Source organism: Sycon ciliatum, chromosome 7, assembly GCF_964019385.1.
Source record: "Sycon ciliatum chromosome 7, ocSycCili1.1, whole genome shotgun sequence".
In the NCBI taxonomy this organism is placed as follows: domain Eukaryota; kingdom Metazoa; phylum Porifera; class Calcarea; order Leucosolenida; family Sycettidae; genus Sycon; species Sycon ciliatum.
The window spans coordinates 7,130,432-7,148,114 of record NC_088649.1 but is presented as its reverse complement, the minus strand read 5'-3'; the positions used below and the strand labels follow the sequence as shown (position 1 = coordinate 7,148,114).

The 17,683-nt window shown below is 43.7% G+C and overlaps 1 protein-coding gene and 1 pseudogene across 1 annotated transcript; both read left to right on the top strand.

Annotated features, from left to right (window-relative positions):
• The first annotated feature begins 683 nt into the window (after nt 1-683).
• Nucleotides 684-8,248, top strand: LOC135821564 (zinc finger protein 583-like). The gene is made up of 2 exons (XM_065334562.1): nt 684-1,722; nt 8,022-8,248. Exons 1-2 carry the CDS (start codon nt 1,297-1,299, stop codon nt 8,214-8,216), a joined length of 621 nt encoding a protein of 206 aa, XP_065190634.1. The 5' UTR covers nt 684-1,296; the 3' UTR covers nt 8,217-8,248.
• Nucleotides 8,249-10,665: 2,417 nt separating this feature from the next.
• Nucleotides 10,666-17,683, top strand: part of LOC135821563 (zinc finger protein 239-like) — a 119,207-nt pseudogene continuing 112,189 nt past the window's right edge.

Genomic DNA, 17,683 nt, shown 5'->3' with positions numbered 1-17,683 from the left:
TATCATGGATTTAGACAAATTTTGCCTGTATGGTCTTCGACTCTAAATAAACAAACAACAACAAAACAACAAGATAGCAGAACACATCTTTTAGCACTGAGGACATGTAGCCCATCCTCCTTTTCGCGTTTTCTTGAAAGAACAATTTGAATTTTTCCACTCCACCATCTGAAATACAATGTACATCCAAACTCACACCTGTGCAGGAAAGCTCATCCCTCCGCTACGTCTAGTCGGCAATAGACCTTTGGAATTCTGAAAAGTAAATTTTTGGTGAGAGCTAGATCTTTTACTTGTTTCAGAATGGCAGTTCAGCACTGAAGAACAACGTGTAGTGTTGACACTGACAAAGAACAGTAGGAGTGAACATTTACCACTTGAAACGACAAGATTCTCCACTATCAACTAACACTTTTTTGCGCGACAATTAATGCAAACGTTCATGACATCTTGAGATGGTGCCATCAAGTTGCCATGTACTTGATTTTGAGAGCATACGTACAATTGTCAGGCATTGCGGGCTGCCAGAATTATGGCAAACCCATGTTTGATAGTTTATCAACTAATATTGCTTTTCACACTAGAGCACAATATTAAAGTGCACAGAGCGAACCATTCTGCATCCGTTATTTCATTTTCACTGCGTGAGGTGGCTACGAGAAATAGTGCCTTGATTATACAATTTCCCTTCCAGAGTTGTTGCAGTTCAGGGAGAAATGGAATACTTGGAGGAGTCGATGTCCGACTGCAGTGTAGATTCTAATGATCTACCACCAATGCCGTCATTGATGAAGTCGAAGAGGACTAAGCTCAACCGAACTTCTAGAGAGTATGGTCCATCGTCCGTTCCACCATCTCCTGCGTCAAACCTTTTAGAAGATTACATGGAGAAACCGTCCTGTATGAGATCCGCTTCACTGGAAAACAGAGAAGACACGAGTAGTATACCCCCCTGAGTATACCAGTAGCACAATTCCTGTTCCTCCTCCGGCATTGAAAAAATGGACGAGGAACACAATTCCTTCAGCCTTTATTTCTAATCGTCAGCCAGCTTTCGAACATACATTTCAAACCGCCGACATAAGCGAAAAGGATGAAGCAACATCTAGTACACAGTCTGAAATGGAAGACGTGGTGAACTGGACTTCAGCGTTCAGCGGGTTTGAGAAACGTGCATCGCCTGTGAAGCCACCTCTTCAATTTGAAATGGATGTCTGAACTCCAGCCACAGCGTATTATACTGGAGTTCCTGCTGGAAGGACACCTGAAACATGGGAGCAACCTGATGCGTTTGGCATGCCAGTTGCACGAAGGCGTCCTATGGGACAACATTCTGGCTCTTCTAAGGTTATGGCTCAGAATCAGGATCCGTACAAACGTTCTAAGTGTAAGACATCACAGAGGTGTCAGTTTTGCCAAAAAGAGTTCAAATACGTTTCTCGCCTCCGCTACCATGAACGTGTTCACACTGGAGATCGACCATTCAAGTGTGATGTGTGCGGGAGGTCTTTCACTCTGTCAAGCAGTCTATGTGTTCATAAACGTACTCATACCGGAGAACGACCATTCAAGTGTGATGCATGCGAGAAGTCTTTCACTACGTCAAGCAATCTATGTGTTCATCAACGTACTCATACTGGAGAGATACCGCACAAGTGTAAAACATGTGCCACATCGTTCACGCAATTGTCCCATTTACGCAAACATGAACGTATTCATTCAGCATAAAGACCTTTTACGTGCAAGACATGTGTAAGGTCATCCACACAGTCATCCTAACTACATGACCATGAACGTATACATACAGGAGAACGTGAATATAGGTGCAGAGAGTGCGCAAAGTTCTTCAGAACATCATCATGTTATCCTAGACACCAGTGTTTTTATAACCTACAATGAATAGCCTAAAGTCGTAAGAAGGGTGCTTTCTATGTGCGAAAATGCCTATCTTCTCTTCGGGCTTATGAATTGTAAGATCAAGAAAGAAAGAGTGTGTGTGTCTGTTTTAACCCTTTAAGAGCCGCCCCATACTTGAATGCGTCGTAAACGACGCATTCAAATGCAAAACTTCAAAAGATCGTAACTCAGTCCAATCTCGCTCAAATCCAGTGATCGAAATATCCAGGGCGAAGAGAAATCTCTCACCTGTCGGGAGAAACAATCCGCGAAGCGCTGCGAGCAACGGTTCCTGAGATAAATCACTCGTAAGTTGAGCCGCGATCGCGGCAATTTCAAAAACGCGCAGTGCGACTTTAGTATTGAGAATTTTGAGACTTTTCGTCAAGCTGGCTTACTCGAATTTGCACGGGTTTCACTGTTGATATTGTCAAGAGTACACAGCGAAAAAATTGGAACTCCACGATCGAGTAAAATGAAATATCTGGAGCGGGACGCAATTGGACGCATTTGGGGCATTTTTCGTACTGTCGCTGCGATCTAGCGCTGGATAGACGGTGTGCTGGCTATCATGATCGACCTCATTCTCTTCCTCTCGCGGAGACCTTTCCAGGAAGCCCTAGATTGTGAGGATTGAGTGAGTAGAACTGAAGCTATGATCCAAAGAACACGAAAAAATGCACAATTTTGAAAATTTCCTGTGGCTCTTAAAGGGTTAAAGATAGTATACATTCGCAGCATTTAAAAAAATAAATCACTCTTTGATGCTATTCACACAAGTCTGGTTCTAGGCACACACGTAATAGACTATGATAGTTGAGAATCGCAATCTGATGTGGATTATGTTATTCTGTATTTCTGTTGTAATCCATGGTCTCGTTCTCATGTATTATGTCAGATGTTAATAACATTATTATAGCATAACCATTGATCTGAGAACGTGTATTTTTTTCAGATCGTAGATATGTGCGAAGGCAATTTTGACCATTTTTGGGAGCATGTCTGAGAAGACCAGACAGTATGTGCAAGTCGACTTCTCCGATTTAGCTAAAATTTTGCAGACTCGTTTCCTTTGCGGAAAACCGCTTTGGAAAATTGTCTGGAGGGAACTTTGAAAATGGCATATCCTTCAACAATGGTCAAAATGTGACATGATGTTTTGGTTTCAAACGAGCCATGCCGTAGCGCTTACGACCAACCAATGAATAAAACTAAATCAAGCAAAATTGTGTCACTTTAGAAAAGTGCATGCCTGCGGCAGCTCCACTTAGCAACGCAAGCATCCCAAAAGATGAGTGCCATCACCCCCTGAGACCACAAATTATCGTCTTGAAAAAAGCGAGCCATGCTGCAGCGCTTACGACCAACCAATGAATAAAACTCTATCAAGCCAACATTGTGTCACTTTAGAAAAGTGCATGACTGGAGCAGCTCGACTTAGCAACGCAAGCATCCCACAAGATGAGTACCATCACCCCCTGAGGCCACAAATTATCGTCTTGAAAATAGCCACATAACGAGAGCGGATAAAATAGAGAGCTACGTCGTCATGAGCAGATAGTAGAACACCAAATCTACCAACGAGGGCATGTCCCCATAATTATTTTTGTTTTTTCTCGATTTTGAATTTGTCCACTCCACCATGCTGAAATACAATGTACTTCCAAACTCATACCTGCGCAGGAAAGCTCACCCCTCCGCTACCTCTAGTCAGCATTAGACCTTTTGAATTCAGAAAATGTGAATTTGGAGTGAGTGATAGATCCTCACCTTGTGTCGGAATAGCAGTTATTCAATATTCATAACAATGATGATATCTTCCGCGACACCACTAACAGCCTGCAGAAGAATGGCAGCTTTGAAAAATTCGAAATCCTTTTCACCACGGACAGCCTACAAAGTCATTCGCTAATGATTGATGCAGAACATTATGAAGTGAAGGTATTACCCTAACTAACTCGAGAGCAGGTAATGATGATGATGGTGATGTCGATGTCGATGATGCGTACAACAGCAGGATATATTCACAGTGGTTTCCAAACCAGATTACGTTGCTCTACGTTGTTGGTCACGACATTGACAATGAAAAAATTGATAGTAATGTTCATTTAACACTTACTTGTAAAACCACAAGATTTTCAATTGGCAAACCAACATTGGTTTGTGCGACAGTTGATGCATATTAAAGCTACTTCAAAGTATATCTGTTGACAGCTTGAGACAGCAAGAACATGCGTGTTGTTACTGAATCGTAACCAGCTCAAACTCTAGCGCCCATAAAGCACTCACACATCTACAACAAGACACTCTTTCTTGATGTCATACATAGTTTCATACAACAATGGAGGAATAGAAGAAGAGGGAAGAGAGGATCATAGTTACAGTACTTGAACAGTAGCCAGCAGCAGCTCACGACGCCATCAGGACCGAAGAGAAAGAGAGTGAAATGAGGAGAAACCACTGCCTTTATACCAGGGCCAGGCACTGGCGCCTAGCAACAGCCAAGCAGAGAAGCTCAGGTGACTACTCTATCTACTACAATGAGTAATGATTACATCATTGGCATAAATGGGAAAAGACACAAAAAGGTAACACATGCAATTGTGGGATTCGAATCGGCAACAGTCATTCCAAAGGTCAATGAATTAGCAGTAACTTCTATCAAGGCCTCACTGAGTGTCAGCATGCTTTGTCACTACTACTACACGCCCCCTGGTGACATAAGGCAAAAACAAACCAAATACAAACAAACAAAAAACAATAAAGGACCCAATTGCAAATCAAGCAGAAACAGTCAATCTAGAAACTCTGAGCACAATAGTCAAGTGTACCGTGCAGGCGGCCGTAGCTGGTGTCGGTCCCGCAGACCATAGCGAGCAGGTTCACTGATAGACGAATCGAACACAACAGCCAGGTTATCATCATCAGGGAGATCGTCAACATCAGAGGTATCTGGAGACTCTTCCAGTGACTCACCAGGGTCCAGCTTCAGAAAGTCGACGTTCACACGCTTCGAGTGTCGCCTATTATCAGCAGTGTACATAATAACAACTGTGCTAGGGGAAATAACAGATTCAACTTTCCAGCCTGGCTCATAAGGAGAAGTACACTTTTGCCTGCGGGCAGACCTACGCAGCATGACACAGTCTCCAATAACATAAGGATTATTAGTGACATCTTCAACAAAATCAGTAGTCGACAATTCAAGCTCAAGATAATCACGAATTCGTGCAGACCAAAGTCACCAATGATCTGATCCCAGGGGGGCCTATCGTCATACCTGTCCCGAAAATCACCAGTTCCGCGTGACCCTACTCTGGCGTTGAAATCGCCCAGGAGTACAAAGATGTCGTTACGGTTGACTTTGTCAACGATCGCCTGTAGGTGTCTATAAAATGTCTCCTTCACGCTGAATGTCGCTTTGTTGGTGGGCGCATAGATGTTGATAACAGACAAGTACTGATCACGATCTCCGCGGGGTAGTTTGTCCCCCTTCGCGTGAAGTAGGATACGAGCCGTGACGATGCGCGAGCTTACGGGGTCCCACTGTTCTGCGCCACGCCGCCACGCCGCCGACATCTCTGGATTCATCCAAATTCCAACACCCTCGTTCCGTCGGGCTGGTTCTCCCCCTGTTGGGATTGGGCGACCAGAATGAACAATGAATGAACGAAGGTACAATTGCCGATGGGCCACACATCACTGCCGAACCACTTCGTCTCTTGAATTCCCGCAACTCCGACACGGAATTTTACGAGTTCCGCCGACAAAAAGTCCAGACCTCTGTCCACTCGCGACACTGACTTGTTTTTCCTACATATCCTGGCATCACCTGTGTCCTCTACAAGGGACTGGACATTCCAGCTCGCCATAAAGAGAGTCTCTCGCTCCTTCCTCGACTTCCTCATCGTCCTCATCCTCGTCCACAACTATTCGAAAATTTAAGAAACACTGCCTCGTCTCACTTGTGCTTGTGTACCTACTCCCAGCAGAGCGCAAATCCACTGGGACATGCTGCAGCAACCATGGCCTGGTGTACACCACACAGCCATGGCTGCAAACGCAGCTATCCTTCCATTTCGGTCAGAGCCCAGAAAAGTGCAACCGACCTCTTCAACGACAACTCACACACACACACACACACACACACACACACACACACACACACACACACACACACACACACACACACACACACACACACACACACACACACCTACACACACCTACACACCTACACACACTCTCTCTCTCACATACACACACAAACACACACACACACTCCCACACACTCATCACAGAATAACAACTGCGGGGGGACAGTCACAGCAAGAAAACCAGCTTGCAAAGCAAGAAAACAAAAGATGAGGGACTGCGGCGTACCAGTACGCCCAAAACTGTCGGACCTCGGTCCCAGACCTGTTCGTTCGAAAAGAACAACATTTCTTGTTTATTTCGTAAAACTCAGCCAACAAGAAATGAAAACTTCTGCTATTCACACAAGTCTGTGAGCGTGGCGGCACACGAGTTAGGCTATGATAATCAAGAATCGCTAGCTGATGTGGATCGTTTTGTTAAGTATTTCTGTTCCATTCCATTGTCTCGTTCTCATATATTATGTCAGAAAATTACAGTGCTTATCTAGGATAACCTTTGATCTTAGAACGTTTTACTTGATCTAGATCGTAGATATGTGCGATAGCTTTGTTGACTTTTAGGAGAGCATGTCTGAGGATGTCTCAGGAGACCAGACAATATGTGCAAATGAATCTCTCTTATTTCGCTTGAGTTATGAAAGCACGTTTCCGTAGGGTGTAGATCGACTGTGCAAAGCCGCCTTGGAAAGGTGTCCGAAGGGAACTTAGAAATTGTCATACCCCTCAAAAATGGTCAAAACATCACATGAGTGATGGGTCTGCAAACCAGACATGCCGCCGTGTATAAGACCAACGTAGGAATGTAGCTCCATCAAGCCATCATTACCTCACCTTAGAGGAGTTCCTGGGGAAGCACCGACACAACAACGTGTAGTGTTGACACTGACCAAGAAGAGTAGGAGTGATCATTTATCACTTAAAACGACAAGAATCTCCTTCTCAACCAACATCCTTTTGTGCAACAATTGATGCCAACAACCATTGCAGTTTGAGATGGCGACAGCAAGTTGCCATGTATTTGTTCTTGAGAGCATACGTACAATTGTCACGCATTGCGGGCTGCCAGAATTATGGAAGACCCATCGTTATAAACTAATATGGCTTTTGACGCCCTAGGACACGATATTAAAGTGGCCAGAGCGAACAATTCTGCATCGGAAGTTTTTCTTCGATGCGTGAAGTGAATGTTGAGATCACTTCCACGACTGAGTGAGGTGGTTTCGAGTAATATCGACTCTGTTATGCAATTTCCTTTCCAGAGCTATTGCAGTTCAGTGAGAAATGGAAGGCTTCGAGGAATTCAAGTCTGAGTGCAGTGTGGATTGTAATAAAGTACCACCAATGCCGCCATTGATGAAGTCAAGGAGGAATATGCTCGACCAAATAGCAAGAGAGCATGGTTCATCATCTTTTCCACCATCTTCTTGGTCAATAATTGGCGAATCGAACACAGAGAAAGGGTCGGGTATGGGATCCGCTCCACTGGAAAACAGAGAAGACACGAGTAATATACCCCCTGAGTATACCAGTAGCATAATTCCTGTTTCTCCTCCGCCATTGATAACATGGACGAGGAACACAATTCTTTCAGAAAGGGTTTTAATTTGTCAACCTGCTTTCAAAAGTACATTCCGAACCGCCACCAAAAGCGAAGCAGATGAAGCAACGTGTAGTGTATCGCCAGAAGTGGAAGACGTCGATAACCGGACTTCTGCGTTCAGTCCTTGCGAATAACGTGCATCGCCTGTGGAACAATCTCCTCAGTTTGAGATGGACGACTTAACGCCATCCAAAGCGTCAAATACCGGAGTTTCTGTTGAAAGAATGCGAGAAACATTGGAGCAAACTGATGCGTGTGACATGCCAGTTGAACGTGCGGCCGGACACAATTCTGACTCTTCTAAGGTTGTGGCTCAGAACCAGCATCCAGACAAACGTTCTTAGTGTAAGACATCACAAAGGTGTCAGGTTTGCCAAAAAGAGTTCAAGCACGTCTCTCACTTCCGCGAGCATGAACGTGTTCATACTGGAGATCGACCATTCAAGTGTGATGTATGCGGAAAGTCTTTCACTCAGTCAGGCAGTCTACGTGTTCATAAACGTACTCATAGTGGAGAAAGACGCGTTACGCGAAAGACATGTGTAAGGTCATTCACACAGTAATCCTAACTACATGACCATGAACGTATACATACAGGAGAACGTCCATACAGGTGCTAAGAGTGCTCAAAAGTTCTTCAGAACTTCGGCATGTCTTCGTAGACACGAGCGTATTAATAAAAGAAAATGAAAAGCCTAATTTATCGTTTGAAAGTTCTTTAGTATGTGTTACAATGCATTAAATTTTCGTCTCTTCCTGCTCATGTATTCTACGATGACGAGAGATGGAGATAGATAGATAGAGAGAGAGTGTGTGTGTGTGTATGTGTGTGTGGAAATCGCTGTGCATACCACTGCACCATATGGGACACATATACATAGGTTGCGGGTTCGATTCCCGAAGACTATGGTCACACACGCCTTTCTTCTCTTTCTACCAACAGCCAGTGCATGCCGGCGTATATGGTGTGATGTGTGTGCGGGAAAAAAAAGGAAGACCAAAAAAGATCAAAATAAATTGGGATTCACCGGCCAGAAAAAGTCACTTCAAATAGCTGTGTGGTTTAGACCAGGCTGAATAGTGACGGTCAATTCTTCAGCATTGCAAACTGTTGAATTGTGCAATCCCAGCACAAGTTGATATGGCTTCTGCCGTTGCATTGTTATCAAGGGTGTGTGTGTGTGTGTGTGTTTGTGTGTGTGTGTGCCTGTTTGTGTGTTTGTGTGTGTGTGTGTCTGTGTGTGCGTGTTGTCTGCCAGAAAGCTTGAATACATACGCAGCAGTTTGAAGCAAAGTCCAGTTCTTTATGCTATTCACATCAGTCTAATCGTAACAACACACACGCAATATACAATGATAGTCCAGAATCACAAGCTGATGTGAAATATGTTGTTCCGTATATCTGTTCTATTCCGTGGTCTCGTTCTCATGTATTATGTCAGAAGTTGAATTAATAATAATTTTCAAGTACAACCTTTGATCTGAGAACATTTGTTCTTTAAGATCGTAGATACAATGTATGTGTGAAGGCTGTGTTGCCTTTTAAAGATAGTGTGTCTGAGAAAACTAGACAAAGTGTGCAAGCCGATCTCTCCGGTTTCGCTTTAAAAAATATGGAAGCACATTTCATGGTGTAGATCGACTGTGCAAAGCCTCCTTGAAAAGGTGTCTGAAGGGAAATTTGAAATTGGCATGCCCTCAAAAATGGTTAAAATACCATATGATTTATGGGTCTGTAAACGAGACATGCCACAGCGTATAAGACCAAGCTACGAATAAAGCTCCATCAAGCCCAAATTGCCTGACCTTAGACGAGTTCCCGGGGCAGAACCACTTTACCACGCGAGCCTCCAAGAAGATGAGGGCCATCACCTACTGACGAAACAAAATTTAATGATCGTCTTGAAAATAGCCGAATTACAAGGGCGGACAAAATAGAGAGTTACGTCCTCATTTACCAAAAACCATTCATTGGCAGATAGAAGAACACCTTTTCTACCACTGAGGACATGTCCCCCATCCTCCTTTTTGCGTTTTCTTGAAAATAATTTTGATTTTTTCCACTCCACCATCCTGAAATACAATGTACATCCAAACTCAAAACTGTGCAGGAAAGCTCATCCCACCGCGATGTCTGGTCAGTAATAGACCTTTTGCATTCTGTAAACGTAAACGTATTTGGTGAGTGATACATCCTTTACTTGTGTCAGAATGGCATTTCAGTGCTGAACAACAACATGTAGTGTTGACACTGACAAAGAACAGTAGGAGTGAACATTTATCACTTAAAATGACAAGATACTCCCCAGGCAATCGTTTTGTGCGACAATTGATGCAAAAGTCCATGAGCGCTTGAGATGGTGACAGCCAGTTGCCATGAGCTTGAAGTTGAAAAAGCAACGTATAACTGTCACGCATTGCGAGCTGCAAACCTAACTAGGGCAAGCCCATTAATTTATTGTTATCAACTTCTATTGCTTTTCACACTAGAACACGATATTATAGTTTACGGAGCGAACCATTCGGTACCCGAAATTTTAAATTCACTGTGTGAAGTGGCTACGAGTAATATTGGCTCGGTATACAATTTCCCTTCCAGAGTCGTTGCAGTTCAGTGAGAAATAGAAGACTTTGAGGAGTCGACGTCTGCCAGCAGTGTGGCATCTAATGAACTACCACCAATGCCGCCATTGATGAAGTTGAAGAGGAATAAGCTCAACCAAACGTCTAGAGAGCAGGGTCCATCGTCCGTTCCACCATCTCCTGCGTCAAACGTTTTAGAAGAAACCATGGAGAAGCCGTCGTGTATGAGATCCGCTTTACTGGAAAACAGAGAAGACACACGTAGTATTCCCGTTTTATACCAATAGCATAATTTCTGTCTCTCCTCCGCCATTGATAAAATGGACGAGGAACACAATTATTTCAGCCAGTATTTCTAATCGTCAACAAGCTTTCAAAAAACATTCCCAACCGCCGGAAAAAAACGAAAAGAATGAAGCAACGACTAGTATGCCGCCCGGATTGGAAGACGTTGAGAACCGGATTTCTGCATTCAGCGCGTATGGTAAACGTGTATCGACTGTGAAACCATCTCCTCAGATTGAAAAAGACTCCTTAACTCTAGCCACAACGCCAATTACCGGAGTTTCTGTTGGAAGGATGCGTGAAATATGGGAGCAACCTGATGCGCTTGCCATGCCGGTTGAACGCAGGCGTCATATCGAACAAATCTCTGTCTCTTCTAAGATTATGGCTCAGAATCAGGATCTGCGCAAGCGTTCTAAGTGTAAGACATCACAGAGGGGTCAGTTTTGCCAAAAAGAGTTCAAGTACATTTCTCGCGTCCAGCAGCATGAACGTGTTCATACTGGAGATTGACCATTCAAGTGTGATGAATGCGGGATGTCGTTCTCTCAGTCAGACACTCTATGTGCTCATAAACGTACTCATACCGGAGAGAGACCGCACAAGTGTAAAACATGTGGCTCATCGTTCACACAATCGTCCCATTTACGCGCACATTAACATATCCATTCTGGAGAAAGGCGTTTACGTGCAAGACCTGTATGAGGTCATCGACACAGTAATCTCAGCCACAAAACCATGAACATGTACAGACAGGAGAACGTCCATATACGTGCAGAGCGTGCCGAAAATACTTCAGAACATCATCAAGTCTTGGTAGACACTAGTGTAGTCATATCATAAAATGAACAGCCTAAACTTCGTTAGAAAGTGTTTTACTATCTGTGAAAATGACTTTCTTCTCTTCGTGCTCATGAATTGTACAAATATAATACAGAGAGAGAGAGAGAGAGAGTGTGTGTGTGTGTGTGTGTGTGTGTGTGTGTCTGTCTGTCTGTCTGTTAGAAAGATAAAAATTATATAGATTCGCACCACATTAAACAAAATTAAATCATCAATCTAGACTATGATAGTCCAGAATCACAAGCTGATGTGGATTATGTAGTTCTGCATTTCTGGTCTATTCCTTGGTCTTGTTCTCATGCATTAAGTCAGAAGTTAATAGTATTGTTCTGGTATAGCCTTTGAACTCAGAAGGTTTTACTTTATATAGAAAGAAGATATGAGCGAAGGCTTTGTTAACTGAGCATGCCTGAGAAGACTACAACTTGTAGACAATATGTGCAAGTGGATCTCTCCGATTTCGCTCAAAATTTGCAGGCACGTTTCCTTGGTGTGTAGATCGACTGTGCAAAGCCCTCGAAAAGTAGTTTGAAAGGGAACTTTGAAATTAGCATACCCTCACAAACGGTCAAAACATCACATGATTAATGGGTCTGCAAACGAGACTTGCCACAGTGGGTGTGTACGAATATAACTCCTTCAAGCCGTAATTGCCTGACCACAGAAGAGTTCCTGGGGCAGCACCGGTTAGCCACGCCAGCATCCCAGAGAGATAAGGGCGATCATCCCCTGACGGAACAAATGATCGTCTTGAAAATATTCATATTTCAAGGGGAGACAAAATAGACAGCCACGCCCTCCTTTAGTAAGACCTATTCATTGGCATATAGTGGAACACCTCTTTTAGCACTGACGACCCCATCCTCCTTTTTGCGTGTTCCTTAAAATTGTTTTTGAATTTTTCCACTCCACCATGCCGAAATACAATGTACATCCAAACTCATAACTGTGCAGGAAAGCTAACTCCTCCGCGACTTCTAGTCAGCAATAAACCCTTTGCATTCTGAAAAGTCAATATTTGGTGAGTAATAGATGCTTTACTTGTGTCAGAATGGCAGGTCAGTGCCGAAGAACAACGTGTAGTGTTGACACTGACAAAGAACAGAAGCAGTGATCCTTTATCACTTCCAACGAAAAGATTCTTCTTTGGCAACTAACACCTTTTGTGCGGCAATTAATGCAAACGTCAATGGCACCTTGAGATGGTGACATCAAGTTGCCATGTACATACTTGAAGTGGAGATTGTACGTAAAATTGTCACGCCTTGCGGGCTGCCAGAATTATGGCAAATCCGCCATCAACTAATAATGGTTTTTCACACTAGAGCACGATATATTGGCTCGGTTATGAAATTCCCTTCCAGAGTTGTTGCGGTTCTGTCTGTGAAAAATGGAAGACTTTGAGGAGTCTAATTCTGGCTGCAGTGTGGATTCTAATGAATTACCACCAACGCCGCCATTGATGAAGTCAAAGAGGAATATGCTCGATCAAAGGCCTAGACAGCATGGCCAATCGTCTGTTCCACCATTTTCTGAGTCAAAAATTGGCGAAGCAAACATGGCGAAAGCGTCGTGTATGAGATCCGCTTCACTGGAAAACGGAGAAGACACGAGTAGCATACCCCTGAATATACCAGTAGCATGTTTCCTGTTTCTCCTCCGCCATTGCTAAAACGGGCGAGGAACACAATTCTTTCGGCCTGTAATTCTAATCGTCAACCAGCTTTCAAAACGACACATGGAACCGAACGCAAAAGCGAAAGGGATGAAGCTACGTCTAGTGCACCAACAGCAATGGAAGACGTCGAGAACTGGACTTCTGCGTTCAGCGCCTATAATACACGCGAATCGCCAGTGAAACCATCTCGCCAGATTAAAGTGGACGTCTTAACTCCAGCCACAGCGTCAAATGCTGGAGTTTCTGCTGGAAGGATACGTCAAGCATCGGCACAACCTGATTCGTGTGACATGCCAGTTGAACACAGACGTCCTATCCAAAGATTATCTGACTCTTCTAAGGTTAGGGCTCAGAATCAGGATCCGTCCAAGCGTTCTAAGTGTAAGGCATCACGAAGGTGTCAGTTTTGCAAGAAGGAGTTTAGGAACGTTTCTCAACTCCGCGAGCATGAACGTATTCACACTGGAGATCGACCATTCAAGTGTGATGTATGCGGCATGTCTTTCTCTCGGTCAAGCACTCTATGTGTTCATAAACGCACTCATACAGGAGAGATTCATTGCATTCCCAACTCATTACAACCACGCGCTCTTCAGCCGAACCATACAGACACCAGCAAGGACACTTCCGTTGAGAGATAATAATTATTGCTCCACGCCTCTAGACAGCTGTTTCGCTCCCTGTCGGAGCTCATCAGTAGAGGATGATAATGATGATAATGGAGGAATGATCATTCTTATACACAAGAAATGGCGCAAGTGCGCGCTTTCCACATATATCAATGGCATATGCAAGCTGCTAAAATGGTAAAGTGTGAGAACAGCGATAAATAATCATAGTACGCGCTCATTGGTGGAGAAACACACCACACAGGCGACGAAAATCTTACGCGGAATACTGATGCCAAAGGAAAGTACATGTATGTTGTTTATTATTATGATGTTGCAATGTCCATGTATGCAGGCCAGGCGAGACTCACCGCCGAGATCCCCCAACGCGACAGGCTCGGTTGCCGTTCAGGATTCACACCGACCTGTCCGCCCGTCAACAGGATCGACAGCGGGAGGCCCCACTGATGCCGATGTCGATGCACACCAGGAAACTTGTAGTCGTGAGTGTGATACTAACACGTCCATCGGCAACCACTGACAAACGAGAGGCCAGCTGGGGCATTCACTCCAGTCAGGGATGCTTGGTCGACGCTTCGTATCAGCAGCTCAGCTCATTTTGATCAAACAAAGATGTTGCAGATGTGTCTTGCTTTTCTCCTTCCTTCTTCACCGACTCGTCTTGTCATCTCTCCTTCTTTCTTCACCGACTCTTCGTGTCCACTCTGCTCTGCCACTAACGGCGCATTAAAACTTCATACAGGAGAGAGACCGCACAAATGTAAGACATGTGGCATATCGTTCACGGATTCGTCAAATTTACGCCAACATGAACGTATCCATTCTGGAGAAAGACCTTTTAAGTGCAAGGCATGTGTAAGGTCGTTCACGCGGTCAAGCAATCTACGTGACCATGAACGTATTCATACAGGAGAACGTCCGTATATGTGCGAAGAGTGCGCAACGGTTTTCCAGTGTGCATCAAGTCTTCGTAGACACGAGCGTACTATTCATACAATAAAATGAAAAGCCAAAATGTCGTTTGAAAGTGTTTTACTATGTGTAAAATGCATTTAGCCTTTTCGTGCTTTCAATTTCTAGGAACAAGAGCGAGAGAGTGAGAGAGAGAGAGAGAGAGAGAGTCAGAGAGAGAGAGAGAGAGAGAGAGAGAGAGAGAGAGAGAGAGAGAGAGAGAGAGAGAGAGAGAGAGAGAGAGAGAGAGAGAGAGAGAGAGAGAGAGAGAGAGAGAGAGAGAGAGAGAGAGAGAGAGAGAGAGAGAGAGAGAGAGAGAGAGAGAGAGAGAGAGAGAGAGAGAGAGAGAGAGAGAGAGAGAGAGAGAGAGAGAGAGAGAGAGAGAGAGAGAGAGAGAGAGAGAGAGAGAGAGGGAGAGAGAGAGAGAGAGAGAGAGAGAGTGAGTGAGAGAGTGCATAAAAGTGAGGGAGAGAGTGTTTGTGTTTGAGAGTGTTTGTGTGTTTGAGAGTGTTTGTGTGTGTTTGAAAGTGTTTGTGTGCGTGTGTGTGAGAGAGAGAGAGAGAGAGACAGAGACTGTGTGTGTGTATGTCAGAAAGTTAGAATACATTCGCAGCAGTTTGAAAAAGTCCAAAAAAGCCTTTGATGCTATTCACACAAGTCTGATCGTAGCCACACATGCGATAGACTTTGGTAGTCCAAAATCGTATTCTGAGGTGGATTATTTTGTTTTGTATTTGTGTTGTAATAAAGGATCTCCTTCTCATGTATGATATGTGAAATTAATAAATCTGCCAAGCCTAGGGTCACCAAGACTGGTATCCTTACCCAACCGATCCTGTGTTGATAATTGTTTTTAGTTCTCACGAAACCTCTGCTGAAACCTGCAGAAGAAGGGCACCATTGAGAACTTTTAAATCCTTTCCATAACGGACAGCCTAGACAGACTTTTTCTAATGATTGAGGCAGACAATACTGAAGGCAATAGCCTAACTATTACATGTAGTATCTCAAGAGTAGGTAATGACCGTCAGCTATCCTCGCCATTAAAAGTAAAAAGTAAAAAATAAAAAAGTAACACCCGATAAACCCTAGCGGCAGATGCAGCGCTTAACGGTAGGGGTGAGTGGATACGTCTCACAACCACTGGCACAAGTGCCGAAAATGACCCCATTAGCTGCCTCGCTCTATTGCATGTGAAGAATGTGTTGAGATCCTTTCAACCATGGATAGTCTATAAAGTCATTCACAAATGATGGAGGTAGAACATTGCGAAGGGAAGAGCATGTCACTATAAGCTATATATGGTAACGATCGTCAGATTATTCTGGCACTCTTGCAGGTGAATAATGTGCTGTAAATTGCAACACATATCAATGTTTCTACTGGTGCAGTACATATACATGTAATCACTTCTTACCCTTCACCCGCGTGTTGACAAGTTGACTTGGACGAGAGAGAGAGAGTGGCACGCCCAGAACAATAATAAAGTAAGGAATTTGAAGAAAAGAAAAGGACATATGGATACGAGTTAAGATTAACTCTCCATCACTGTAACTGGATACTATACAGTCAGAAAGTGCAATAACCAAGCACAAAACTGACAAGAGTACTGAGACATTCGACGTCCTGACACCTAGCTTCAACACATCTCCGTAGCGCTAACCGACAGCCTTCCAACTTGGAAGGTTCAAGGTTATGAAAAGACCAAAGAGGGGAAGGCAAGCGCAACGAAAACGAGCAAAAGCTACAGCCCCAACGGAACAAAAAATGTCGATTGTTACTGGACGATGACGGGACCAGTACGATATTTGCTTTGCTGCTTCGAATTGTAGTTAGACCGCTTTGTCAAATATCGTACTGGTCTCGTCATCGTCCAGTAACAATCGACATTTTTTGTTCCGTTGGGACTGTAGCTTTTGCTCGTTTTCGTTGCGCTTGCCTTCCCCTCTTTGGTCTTTTCATAACCTTGAACCTTCCAAGTTGGAAGGCTGTCGGTTAGCGCTACGGAGATGTGTTGAAGCTAGGTGTCAGGACGTCGAATGTCTCAGTACTCTTGTCAGTTTTGTGCTTGGTTATTGCACTTTCTGACTGTATATAGTATCCAGTTACAGTGATGGAGAGTTACTCTTAACTCGTATCCATATGTCCTTTTCTTTTCTACATTTATTTATGGCTCAACATCCGAGTAAGGAATTTGAAGTAGATTTTAAAAGGAAAACAATACAAAAACGAAACAGTAATCCCCAACAACGGAAACAGCTACACAATGAAAAATAGAAATGAAAATAATGCCTACAAGAAACACAAATCGCACACAACCACACCAAAATTTAACGCTTCATACCAGAAGTTCCTCAAAAGCGCCAACGGGACTTGAAAAGACACAGCAATAAAAAATAGAGTCAATGAGTCAAAGTGAGGCAAAAAAGAGTCAAAACATGTACATGATTCATTAATGCGGCAGGTGAGCTGCAGGTCCTTTCTCAGTTTGACGGTGACAGCATCACACACTGCGAAGGAAACACTGTATGAACACAGTATTTTCTTGCATGGTTTGCACGGGACTAAGCGCCGGCGGATTATGCTCGCGATATCATGGAATTATGCTTTCATGGATGCTCGCATTATGCTCGCAAATCTTCACATTATGCTTTGGAAAGGGAGATCATTATTCACTTTGTTGTTCTTATGGAGCCTCAAAGTTCGGAAAGGTAGGTGTTTTCGTACTTGCAAGTAGCGCATGGCCATACTCAGTACACACAAATAGAGTATCCTCGACCAAGGTGTCCATGCATGCCAGAGATCAACATAGAAAAGAGAAAACATTACATTACTTCTTATATTCATTAGTTGAAATATTTTGAAAAATATGTTTAATTGCCAAATTAGTTTGTAGAAGAAAAAAATGGACCAAGGGATTACAAGTCACGCTATAATGTCCACTCACACCAACAGTTACAAAACAATCAGCTCATAGTTTGAGTTACCTTTGGACATTGTCATGTTCAATTGTCTACGTACTCGTACCCGTCATAGTCGTCCAGTATGTCAACCTCACCCT